Below are 12,993 nucleotides of genomic sequence, written 5' to 3' on the forward strand. Positions count from 1 at the left end.
AACACCAGGAGGGTAAAGACATGCACATGCCTCTTCCGACACATGTGAAATCAGACTAACATTATAACAGTGTAATCAGAGGAAAGCGCAGCGACTCGGTTCCGATACATCAGCTCACAGACGTCTTGTACTGATTGACATCACCCCTCTTCAATGTGGTTTTGAACATGAGTGAGAAAATTATAGAAACATATAGTTTTGCTTTCTTTTCTGTTTTAAATGGTCCACAATATTTTTGCACAAATACAAGGATAATTTGGAGAAAAATAGAGCTTGGAAAAAAGTATTGGATAGTTCGATATAAAGCTAGCTAGCTTGCTAGCATGCTAACTGACTACGCCGATACATATCCTAAACACATCCACAAAAGACAAACGTGGAGCGACACAAGCGCCTTGTCGCCTGCCAGTGTGAACGCAGGGCTAGTGTGTGTTGTTCTGTGAGTGTACGAGTGGATCAGGTGCAGCAGTGCTGCTGGAGTTTTTAAACACTGTGTTTGAATCACACACTGTCCTCCACTCTATGTATTACTCAGAGATAGAAGTTGATCAAATCTGTTGATGCACTGTTGATTACAATGTTGGTCATTATTCTCTAGTTCTTCATCAGTGGTCACATGACTCCACATGCCTACAGGACTCAACCTACAGGACACTGTTGGTGGTCTATTGAGAAATGAGCAATGAGGTGTTTAAGAACTCCAGCAGCACGGCTGTATCTGATCCACTTATACCAGAACTACACACACTAACACCTCATACACCACCAACATGCTAATCACTGCTAATCACTGATGCAGTGCTGAGAATAATAATATAGCTAAAATAAAATAATAATAGCTGATCTGTGGTTGTGAATAATAATAATAATAATAATAATAATAATAAAAGTATGCAGAGAAACAGATGCAGGACTATAAACTGTCATTATTATAGAACTACAAAGTGTTCCTTTATGATCAGTTGAGCTAAAAAAAAAGGAAAATCCGTGTTGTAGAGACAAGGAGGTGGTCATAATGTTATGCTTGATCAGTGTAATTTCCACAGATTTGACCATTATATAAGCTCAGTAGTGTTTTTTAAACAAACAAAAAATAAAAAATAAAAAACACAAACTAGAACAGTGATTCACACAAATTTAAGGCAGGTTGAGACAAAAAAAATAAAACATTAAAATAAAAAATCCAAAATCGAAGCTGCCTTTAGTGGATTTGTCTTCAGCCACACATCCAGCTTAGATTTAAAAAAAACAAAAAAACATATTTTTTTTCCTTTAAAAAAATAAAAATAAAAACAGTGTAAACAGAAGAAAAATGACTTGTAGAAATAAAAAAAGTAAGATCATGGACGGCTCCGTTTTCAACGAGGACATCTAAAAAGTCCAGCGCGTGTGTTTGCTCTTTCCCACTTTGCTCATACGTAGTGATCTTTCACCTGTTCACTATTGTTCACATTCTTACATCGGTTGTCCTTAGCGCTGTAGTGTGTCCTTGAGGGCTGTTTCTGTGCCGCAGTGCAAACAGTGTACACTACTTCCCCTTTAGTGTACTTCAGAGAAGGGCACTTATCCACCGTCAGCCCTTTCCTGTCCCTCTCTCCTCCGTCCTCGTCCTCGTTCTCCTTCTCCGCCCCGTCTCCCACCCTGTCCAGAGGGTACATCAGGCTTTTGCTTTCTTCCCCAACGTCTACGTTCTCCTTATGGGGCGACTGAGCGCCCAGTAGCGCCCCCCTCTGGTTGTTGGCGCTCTCCTCTATGGGAGCGCCGGTCCTCTCTCTGGCTTTCCTGCGCTTGCGGAACCAGCAGATGCAGACCACCATGCAGGAGATCCACAGCAACGTGAACAGAACACACAGCAGCGGAACCAGGTAACCTGACAAGAGAATTTAGGGGATGATGAAAGAGAGTATTACCATGTGTTATATTAAACTTAGCCTTTTTTTTAAGCAGAAATGTGTTAACTAATGTATAGGTGCAGCTATTAAGTATTTCAGTAATTCAGTTCAGAATGTGAAACTCAAATATTATATAGATGTATTACACACAGAGTGATCTATTTTAAGCATTTATTTATCTTATTGTTGATGATTATGGTTTACAGCCAATAAAAACTCAAAAATCACTGTCTCAGGAAATTAAAATATTATATTATAAATACTATAAGACCAATTGGTACTTTGTCAGTGTGGGCAGTGTGCCAAGTCCTGCTGGAAAATGAAATCCACATCTCCATAAAAGTTGTCAGCAGAGGGAAGCATGAAGTGCTGTAAGATTTTGTGGGAAAACAAAACTGCACTGACTTTAGACTTGATAATAAAACACAGTGGATCAACACCAGCAGATGACATGTCTCTCCAAACCATCACTGATCATCAGTCAATTTTACATTTCATTTGTAAATCAAGGGAGCAGAGTCTGGAGGAAGAGTGGAGAGACACACAGTCAAACTGCTCGAGCTCTAGTGTGAAGTTTCCACCAATCAGTGATGGTTTGAAGAGCAGGACTTTTTCTCAAGACCCTGATTTTTGGGTTTTCATTGACTGTAAGCCATAATCGAACAATAAAATAAATATATTAGTATTTTTCTATGTTTTGTATGGAAAATCATCTCAGAATCTTAGGAATTGATAAAATGTTTATTAAAATGTGTTGTGTGATTTTATGAAACAATTCTATAGAAGTGGCATACATGAATTATTTGTTTTTAACACCAATTGCTAAATAAAAATTTCACCCCTGCTGCCACATTTTTTTTATATTTAAAATATTTTTAAAAAGCTGTAGAGGTGTTTTTTTCAGATTTTCTGGCATCCCTGTTGCTGGAACAGTGTAGTCATCAAGCCCACATATAAACATCTAATGCATGTCTGAAATCAGATAATTGAATCATTTTCTTGCACAAAAAGTCACTTACCTATGGAGGTGGGCATGACCTGTGCTTCCACTTTAACCTCTCGTATGGCCAGTAGCAGAGTGCTGTTGTGACGTTTGGACAGAACGTTAATAATAGAGCCGACCACTTCCTGTATCTGTCCTGTGTTCTCAACTGCAGAAGACTGTTCATACGACTAGAAAAAACAAAAAAACAAAACAAAAAAAAAAAACAGAAAATAACAAACAGTCAGATTAGCCACATATACTTAATATATTTCTAAATATACTGCATGTACACTACCGGTCAAAAGTTTTAGTTTAGTACAAAATCCAGTGTACAAAATTTGCAGTAAACTTCCCTAAAGGAAAAAAATGATAAAAAAAAAAAAAAACATTTTAACTATTGTAAAAAAAAAGAAAAATATTAGTATATTGTAAAATCATATAGTAAAAATAAAGTAAAAAAAATCATTGCTTGTTTAAAAAAAGAAGTGGTGATTTTTAGCAAACACTTAATTGGTTACCAGCTTACAACTGGTAAGTAGCAACAGAAATAAACTGTTTCCTACACCTTCAAAAGACTCTAGGAAACTGGAAAAAAACTGATACAGGAAGAGTCAGGTCTGGCTAACCCACATGGCAACAGCTTTAGCCTTTAGCTCAGATTAACACTGAACACTGAAGTCTCAGTTTTAGCAATAAATATAAGAATTAGATATCTGACAGGTGAAGTTCAGAAATTGATAAGAGGAGAAAATAAAAAAGCAACTTGTCTGGGCCATACTACTGGCACTGCTACTGGACTACTAAACAATAAGTGTGTTCTAAAACTTTTGACTGGTAGTCTGTATATAGAGTAAGTGTTCCCAATCCGACCCCTTAGGTAACACTTCATGATCAATTTACATACTTTATTCTGAACAAAAAAACATAAGACAATAAAAATTTAAAATTAAAAAGTAAAATATGATTTTTTTTCTTGTTCTTTGTGAAATACTATGGATCTCTCTGAGTTGTATATGATGCTGCATATGAAACTGTTCTTCGACCTCCTCTGTCTGAGGTAGCTAAGAAAAGAAAGATCAGAAAAAGCACTGTGTCCACGCCAACTTGTGAATTAGTATTCATGGCCTCGCCCACCTTGGCTTGGGACCGCCCACAGGCAGTGCTGAACACACTTACAGCTCTGTTTAGAGAGCTAGTTAGCATTAGCTATCTTGTGTAAGTAATTATAGGCTTAAATATACACTAGGGAACGATGGTTTGACAAGAACACCGGACTTTTCTGCAGTCCTGTTAGCCAATTAGAGGCAAAGTTTTTTTTTTGCATGTATGAATATTCATGAGCAAGAGCCAAAATCTGTTATTCTTCAGAGACCACTAATTCAGTGAATTAAAGCAGAGCTAAATAGAAACACTGGAGATTTTTTTTTTTCTTTACAAAAAATGTCTCACATAGCATTCATACATACTAGAAACCACATCTAACCTGTTTAAAATTGATTTTTTTTAAACTGATAGAATGAGATCTTTAAGTTTATAATAAAGTATTAATGAGAGCAATTAATCTACTGCTTCATTCAAAACAGATAGAAGACACTCTAGTTATTAAACTGTTGATTTACTGATTGACTATAAAGCACTGAATAATTCTGGTATTTAATTATATTGTTCAATATAATATATGTATATATTATTAAGCAATTAAAAAACACTTCACACACTGATTTGACTGTCAGACAACCAACACACCACCAAGTCTCTGCTTTAAAAGATCTGAATAATGTTCATAAGGTTTGATTTAATGCAATATATATTAAATATAATATATTAAAGGCAATTATCAGGATACAATGAGTCTCAGCTCCTCTGGAATGTCAGAATGTTAAGCTCAACATCCAGACCAGAGACAGTATTATGAGCTCAGACCACAAAACAGCACCACTCCTTTTCCGGAAACGTCTCCGAACACTGCAGGCCGTTAATCTTCTAAACATTACAGCGTGGAAGTGAGGGTCAAGCGCTTACTCTGCCCATTAAGAGCTTAGAGCAGAGAAAGTGGATAGACCCGTGCCTCACGTTCTTCTACTGCGAGAGTCTGGATGGCAGAAGGTGAAATCAGACGTAGAGGGGGATGAAAACGGAGGGAAATAAAAGGAGAGATTTTAAATGTGCATAAAGGAGGGAAAGATTGATGGCTGTAGTGAAGGAGGGAGGTCCATTTCAGAGGTAAAAGGTCTGCAATGATAAGCAGATGTAAAGAAAAAAGCTGAAAGGGGTGCTGAGGGGTGGGCGATGCCTGCTGTTGCACTTTTACAAATGGAGAGATTTAAAAAAAAAGAAAAAAAAGAGGTTTTACGAGTGCTCTCTGGAATCCATCGAAACTCTGAATTAAGTGCCTGCCTTTTAATAGAGTGCAAACTGGAAAAGTGAGTGGCAATTTGGAAGAGAGAGAAAGAAAGAGAGAGAGAGAGAGGGAGAGAGAGGGAGAGAAAAGGGAAACTGATATCTAACTTTAGAAGAAATCAGGATAAAAATAAAACAAAGAGTAGTACTTTAGAAAGTCTAGTAAACCAACTTAAACTGTAAACTAAAGACATGCTGATGTAATGGCCTTTTTAAGGCATCTGTGAGAAACTGTCTCCTAGCAAAGTTAGACATCAGCATCATCCAACAGCAGCGTGGGTAATAAAATTGTGCCATCTGAAGAATACTGTGGTGATTAATTGAGCAATCAGTAATGATGTCAGTAACGCGTTACTTAGTAACGCGTTACTCTAATCTGACCCTTTTTTTCAGTAACGAGTAATCTAACGCGTTACTATTTCCAATCCAGTAATCAGATTAAAGTTACTTATTTAAGTCACTGTGCGTTACTCTCTCTCTCTCTCCACCTCACACTCACACACACACACACACACACACACACACCGCTCCTTTACCCCATTCCCCCTCCGCTCTTCCCCAATCACACGCGTCTGGCTTTCTCCCCTGTCTCTCTCTCTCGCGCTCGGCGTGTCTTTAGTTTTCGCCCGTTTTTGTTTTTCGCCAGTTCTCGGGTTTCGCCAGTATCTCTTTATAAAGGCGTTTTTTTTGCGGCCGCGTCCCAATTCACTAGCCAGGGCAGCAGTCTGCCACAAATTTCCGGTGCTTTAAATGAACACTGTCAGAATTAAATTTCTCAGTAGTTTATCGGTTTGGGTCCATATTGGACAACGTCTGGGTCCGGACCCGGACCGCAGTCTGCAAATATGTGATCCCTGGTCTAGACCATATACACGGTTCTGTTTTATAAAACCACTCCTTGCTGCCCTGCAGAGAACAACAAGTTCAATGTTCAGTTTTACAGTGTTAAATATGTCAGGTCAAGAAAGACTTTCTTTATTTTATATATTTTTTATAAAAACAAGTATTTATGTTTAGTAAAATCAAGAAATACCATATTTTAATTTATTTTTTTTTAAATATGTTAAGTTAATTTTTTTTTTTAATTAAAAATATATATTTTTTTAGGAAATAGTTCAACTTAATAGAGATAAATTGTTGCTGTTAAAAATGCATTTTCCAATAAAGGGAGTATTGGCAAAACTGATTGTAATGTTTATGTTAAGGCGGCGGGAGGTGGTGTCTGCAGCTGCTGAAAGTAACTAATAAAGTAACTTGTAAAGTAACTTAGTTACTTTTAAAATCAAGTAATCCATAAAGTAACTAAGTTACTTTTTAAAGGAGTAATCAGTAATCAGTAATCGGATTACTTTTTCAAAGTAACTATACCATCACTGGCAATCAGTTGTTTTTATGACCAAATAATAGAAATTAAATTCCCTGGATGACAAAAAACCAAAGCCTTTTAAAGTATTTTAAGCAAAAGAGAGAGAGAAAAGGGAAACTGATATCCAATTTGGAAGAAATCGGGATAAAAATAAAACAAAGAGTAGCAATCTGTTGTTTTTATGACCGAATAATAAAAAATAAATTCACTGGATGACAAGAAACCAAAGCCTTTTTAAAAGTCTTTTAAGGGCCCAAAATTATTTAAGTTAAGTTAAGAATGGTCGCACAGCTCAATGGAAAAACTATTTTTAATCATTACTTTTGCGCACCTACAGTACAGGCCAAAAGTTTGGACACGCCTTCTCATTCAATGCGTTTTCTTTATTATTTTATTTTCATGACTATTTACATTGTAGATTCTCACTGAAGGCATCAAAACTATGAATGAACACATGTGGAGTTTTATGTACTTATGCACTCATCATTGCAGCCCTAGTGATGAGAAGGATCTCCACCACACTGTGCGTGTGTTTTCACGGCTCTAATCACTGCTTTAGCACGACGGAATGGGTTAAAAGTGAAGGTTGAATTGTGTTGCACTGCTGTAAAAAATGATGAGAAAGGAGTTTAATGAAGACTTAAACATCATAACTCACCATAGCGACCTCCACCGCACTGCTGCTGGAAGGTGACTGCTCACACAGTATGAACAGGGTGTAGTCTTTGGCGAGGACTCGAGTGCCAGGGAGGTATCTTAGTTCTGAACAGATACCCTCTACAGTTGCTCCCTGTGAAACACACACACACACACACACACACACGTCTCAGAATCACAGGATCATGTTAAAAATAGGGCTGGGCAATAAGACAAAAATTTATTATTGTATAAAGTTAAAGTTACAGTATTTATAACATCAGTATATATATAATAACAGCAATGTGCAAGTTTAAATACTAAGGGTCCTATTTTACACCCTGCGTAGGGCGAATCGGTATGCTTGTTGCTATCTTGCACTCTGCCAAAAGCATATTTTCACACCTTCTGTCTGAGTTGTTTAGACAGTAACAAAGTGTGTGAATACAGCTCTGGAAACAATTAAGAGACCACTTCAGTTTCTGACTCAGTTTCTTTAATTTTGCTATTTATAGGTTTATGTTTGAGTAAAATCAACATTGTTGTTTATTTTATAAACTACAGACAAAATTTCTCCCAAATTCTTAATAAAAATATTGTCATTTAGAGCATTTATTTGCAGAAAATGAGAAATGGCTGAAATTCCAAAAAAGATTCAGAGCTTTCAGACCTCAAATAATGCAAAGAAAACAAGTTTATATTCATAACGTTTTAAGAGTTCAGAAATCAAGATTTGGTGGAATAACCCTGGATTTTAATCACAGTTTTCATGCATCTTGGCATCATGTTCTCCTCCACCAGTCTTACACACTGCTTTTGGATAGCTTTATGCCACACCTAGTGCAAACATTCAAGCAGTTCAGCTTGGTTTGATGACCCAGAGGGTTCAATTTTGGGGCCTATGAAATACTAATGATAATAAATACGACTGCGGGTTTTATTTTAAGTTATCACGATTTTTCAACGACACAATTTACACATAACTGTGCTCTGTTGAGTGCCTTCTCTTTTTGCCTTCTGTTGAGTGCCTTCTCCTTCTCTTCTCTATTTCTGCACAGTAGATGTAGGGTTACAATATGATAATTTTTATATATCTTAAAAATACATCAATAATTAAGATATATTGCCCATCCCTATTTAAAAAAAAATCATTCTTTTTCTGTATAATATGCTATTATTATAATTATAAGCATAATTTTACCTGTGGCAGAGACTTTGTATCGAATATGAGGGTAACACGAGCACAGTTTTGGTCAAGATAACTGTTGTTTGGTCTGCAGTCGGTGTCGACTGGTGGAGAATGCGGGCTGGAGCACACGCCCCACTGAAGGCAGGGTGGATGGAGACAGGACAGTGAGGGATCTTCTGTGCACTCCTGTCCTGCAGGACATCGCTGCTGCTGCTGCTGCGTTTCACCTGAACTCGTGTGCAGAATGCAGAGCCGATGCCCACAATGCACCTGGGGAAGATAGGTGGTATCAGTTTAATGCTTATACTGAAGCATACGTGTTTTTAATTTAGAGAAATTTATACACATTATATGAACTCACCCTGGTGCACTTAATGTTTCCATTCACACACTGGCAGGTGTTGCACTCCTCTTCCCAACGGCCTCCATGAGGAACTGGCAACCCGGAGTGCTGGCACGCCTTACCAACACCAATAACTACAATAACAAAAATAAAATAAAAAATACAGAGGGAGAAAAAGAAAAGAGAGCGAGGCTTAAAAGCAGTTCTGCACCTCACAGCTTGATTAAGGGTGTGTCAATGTGCCTTTGCTATCGTAACGATGGGAAAAGTACAAAAAAGTATGTCAAAAGTTTGGATACATCTCTTCACATTCAATGTGTTTTCTTTCTTTTTAAGTTTTTTTTACATTGTAAATTCAATATTGAAGACTATATTAAAGCTATACAGGAACATGTGCAGAATTATTTTTTTAACTAGAAAAACTGTTAAACAAACCAGAATATATTTTATACTTTAGATTTTCCTAAGTAGCTCACTTATCTTTGAGGACAGTTTTGCACACTCTTGGTATTTTAATCTCAGTGTCTTCATGAGGGAGAGTCAGCTGCAATAGTTTTCTCAGTGTATTAAAGGAAGGAGTTCCTGGAGGTGCTGAACAATATTCACTGCTTTACCTTCACGCTGTGTCAGTTCATCAGGTTTAGATCAGGGGATTAATGTGGAGGACAAACACTTTTTTTTACTGTTTACCACATGATTTCACACGTGTCCTTTAATTGTTTTGATGTCTTTATTATTAATCTACAATGTAGAAAATAAATTAAATAAATAAAGAAAAATATTGAATGAGACGCTGTGTCCAATTTTTGACTGGTTCAGTATATCTATATGCAGAGATAATCTCGTTGACTTTTGTCTATAGACGAGAAGATGCGGATGGAGAATTTTTTTTTGAGTACTCACATTCCTGACAGCGAGGTCCAGCTCGGCCCGGCGGACACTCACAGCGATACCCGTTAATCTCATCTACACAGGAGGCTCCATAAGAACAGGGTGAGGACTGACACTCATCAACATCTGAGAGAGAGAGAGAGAGAGAGAGAGAGTGAGAGAGAAAGAGGGAGAGAGAGAGAGAGAGAGACAGAAAAAGAACCATTCATTTCACTTTTATGATGTAACCTGGAAAATGTCAAGTCAAACTTTTTATAATTCCTTCTTGACAGACCGTGTGCTGAGTTCCTCAAGAACATTCATTCAGCACACACACACACACACACACACACACACACACACACGCTGGTGTGTTTTTAAAATTTAATTTCACTTTAATGTTATACTTCACTTTAATTACTTTACTTTTTAGTTGGTTTTATTACTTTTACATGTTTATACACTTTCTGTTTGTTTAATGTTTTACACATTGATCCACTTTTATTATGATGATTGATCTACTTTTATCCACTATTATGATGAAAGTGTGAATGTGCTGCAGTAACGACATCAAAAACACAGCACTGTAGACTATTTTTTCTACAACACTAAACTTATTTTTTCAGGTCATTTTATGGCAAAAATAATGGAAAATTGGCGGTGTTGTAAAACTTGAATAAATTTAATGTGTTGATGTTGAACTGCTTTACTCACTGATGCGACAGTCAGGTCCAGCAAATCCAGGAGCGCACTGACAGCGGAACCAGTTCTCACCATCCACACACATACCACCATTATAACTACAAATAGAAAAAAATTAAAAGAGAAAAAAACAGAAAAAAATCATTTTTCCATCACTTTAACCAAAGTAGGAACACAAAAATATAACAGCTAAATGCTGGGCCTGGTTCCAGTGCTAATCTACAACCTGACGAGCAGTTTTTAACAGAGGTGATTAGTGAAGCATCAGAAGTCCCATATGATCTGATGTGCCAAAAGTCATGAGAATATAGCTAGTTTTTTATCTAACCATAGTGTTCCACGACTCACTCATAAGATAACACTAATAAGATCATTTAAGCATTTATTTATTTTATTGTTGATGATTATAGCTTACATCCAATGAAAACCCAAAAATCTGTGTTTTAGAAAATTACAATATTAAATAAGACCACTTGGTACTTTCAGCAGTGTGGGCAGTGTGCCAAGTCCTGCTGGAAAATGAAATCCACACCTCCATAAAGTTTGTTGTCAGCAGAGAGAAGCATGAAGTGCTGTAAGATTCTGTGAGAAAACAAAACTGCACTGACTTTAGACTTGCTAATAAAACACAGTGGATCAACACCAGCAGATGACATGTCTCTCCAAACCATCACTGATCATCAGTAAATTTTATATTTCATCTGTAAATCAAGGGATCAGAGTCTGGAGGAAGAGTGGAGAGAGACACAGGCCAAACTGCTCGAGGTCTAGTGTGAAGTTTCCACCAATCAGTGATGGTTTGGAGAGACATGTCATCTGCTGGTGTTGATCCACTGTGTTTTATTAGCAAGTCTAAAGTCAGTGCAGTTTTGCTTTCCCACAAAATCTTACAGCACTTCATGCTTCCCTCTGCTGCTGACAACTTTTATGGAGATGCAGATTTCTGTTTCCAGCAGGACTTGGCACACTGCCCACACTGCCAAAAATACCAATTGGCCTCATAATATTCAAATTTTCTTTTTGGGTTTAAAACTTTGAGAAGCAGTAGTATATATCACATATGCCTGCAAATGCACAAAAGCTACGTACCAGGGATGAGGATTGCAGTCGTCAACATCTGTAAAATGAACCAAACAAACACCAGCATTAGTCTCTGAATGATAAACCCAACTACTGATGAAAACGGCACTGAGATTAAAGGTGTGGTCTTACTCAGGGTGCAGTCAGATCCAGCCCAGCCATCTTTACACATGCAGGTGAAACTTTTGACCCCTCCTACACATGTGCCCCCGTTGGCACAAGGCTGAGAATCACATGTGCTGTTTGTTGCTAAAGAGAGGGAGGGAAGGAAGGGGGGGGGCAATAAGAGAAACATTAAGATAACCTATCTTCTTTTTTATGTAAGATAGCAATGAGCATCACGATGCGCCTTGTGGAGGTTGTACAATAGGGCCCTAAGATGCACAGACTCAAGACTCAAGACATTTATATATTAGCTTAATCTTTGAATTACAGTTAAAATCAGCAGCTGCCACATGGACACACAAATCTACACACACACACACACACACAGCTAGAACTCACCTAAATTGCAGGTACTGCCCTGCCAGCCAGATGGACACACGCAGAGGTATGATGCTCCATGATCATAGCATGTTCCACCATTAGCACACGTAGTAGGGTCACACTGACTCTCTCCTGTTACAAACACACACACACACACACACACACACACACACACACACACACACACACACACATAACATAAATATTTTTCCATAAATGAAAATAATAATAAAAAGCATGTTCCATAAATATCTAAATACAGTATTATAAAACACACTCTTCAGCCCTTTTAGGACAGAATTAAGTTGATCTGGGGAGGTGGAACACTTTTTTTTACTACAGGATAAAGAAAATCTTGGCCTAAATGATTGAGATGGGAGTGGCTACTCGATTTATATACCGCCATACCCTCTAAAAACACATAAATGTTTATCTTAACATCTAATTATACTAATAGTAGAGATGCATAATACACTCTTTTTTAATCCTCCTGACCCTTTATTCTAACTAAGTATCTTTAAGTAAGTTCAAAAACACACATACTTAGTAGTCCTACTGAGTTGTAAAAAATCTATGTCCCTAGTAATATATACTGTATATGTATTTAATTTTTTATTTTTTAGAAAATAAGCACCTACAATACCAGTCATTAAATTAATACTAAACTCATCCAAACTATGAAGAAAACATGGAATTAAAAAAAAAAAAACTGAATTATTTAGTAAACGAAAAAGTACTAAACAAACCAGAATATGTGCTGAACTTGTCAAGAGTTAATCATTTGAATTTTTTGTCTCTTAATGTGTTTGAGAGCATCAGTTGTAAAGTTGAGTTGAGTTGTGAAGAGGTAGAGTTGGTAGTCAGTAAATTTAAGAACTAAAATGGCTTTGTAAAGACGTTATGATGAAACTAGCTCTCATCAGGACTCCAGGAAAGGAAGAGCAAGAGTTTCCTCTGTTGTACAGGATTAGTTCTTCAGAGTTAACAGCCTCAGAAACTGCAAGATAAGAACAGCTAAAAGCTTCTTTACAGAGTATTTTGGTT

General features: G+C 37.0%; 1 protein-coding gene across 2 annotated transcripts in view; it reads right to left on the reverse strand.

Moving 5' to 3' along the window:
- Window positions 1-1,205: 1,205 nt before the first annotated feature.
- jag2a (jagged canonical Notch ligand 2a) overlaps window positions 1,206-12,993 on the reverse strand; it is a 77,443-nt gene continuing 65,655 nt past the window's right edge. For both annotated transcript variants that reach the window (XM_049481049.1, XM_049481048.1), the window contains 10 exons: window positions 11,968-12,081; window positions 11,596-11,712; window positions 11,473-11,500; window positions 10,396-10,481; window positions 9,715-9,828; window positions 8,830-8,945; window positions 8,481-8,738; window positions 7,302-7,433; window positions 2,912-3,065; window positions 1,206-1,870 (listed from right to left, as the gene is read on the reverse strand). In XM_049481049.1, the coding sequence (XP_049337006.1) occupies window positions 1,413-1,870; window positions 2,912-3,065; window positions 7,302-7,433; window positions 8,481-8,738; window positions 8,830-8,945; window positions 9,715-9,828; window positions 10,396-10,481; window positions 11,473-11,500; window positions 11,596-11,712; window positions 11,968-12,081 (1,577 nt within the window). In that variant the 3' untranslated portion in view covers window positions 1,206-1,412. The remainder of the gene's footprint in view (window positions 1,871-2,911; window positions 3,066-7,301; window positions 7,434-8,480; window positions 8,739-8,829; window positions 8,946-9,714; window positions 9,829-10,395; window positions 10,482-11,472; window positions 11,501-11,595; window positions 11,713-11,967; window positions 12,082-12,993) is intronic.

This window comes from Astyanax mexicanus, chromosome 7, assembly GCF_023375975.1.
Source record: "Astyanax mexicanus isolate ESR-SI-001 chromosome 7, AstMex3_surface, whole genome shotgun sequence".
Lineage (NCBI taxonomy): Eukaryota > Metazoa > Chordata > Actinopteri > Characiformes > Acestrorhamphidae > Astyanax > Astyanax mexicanus.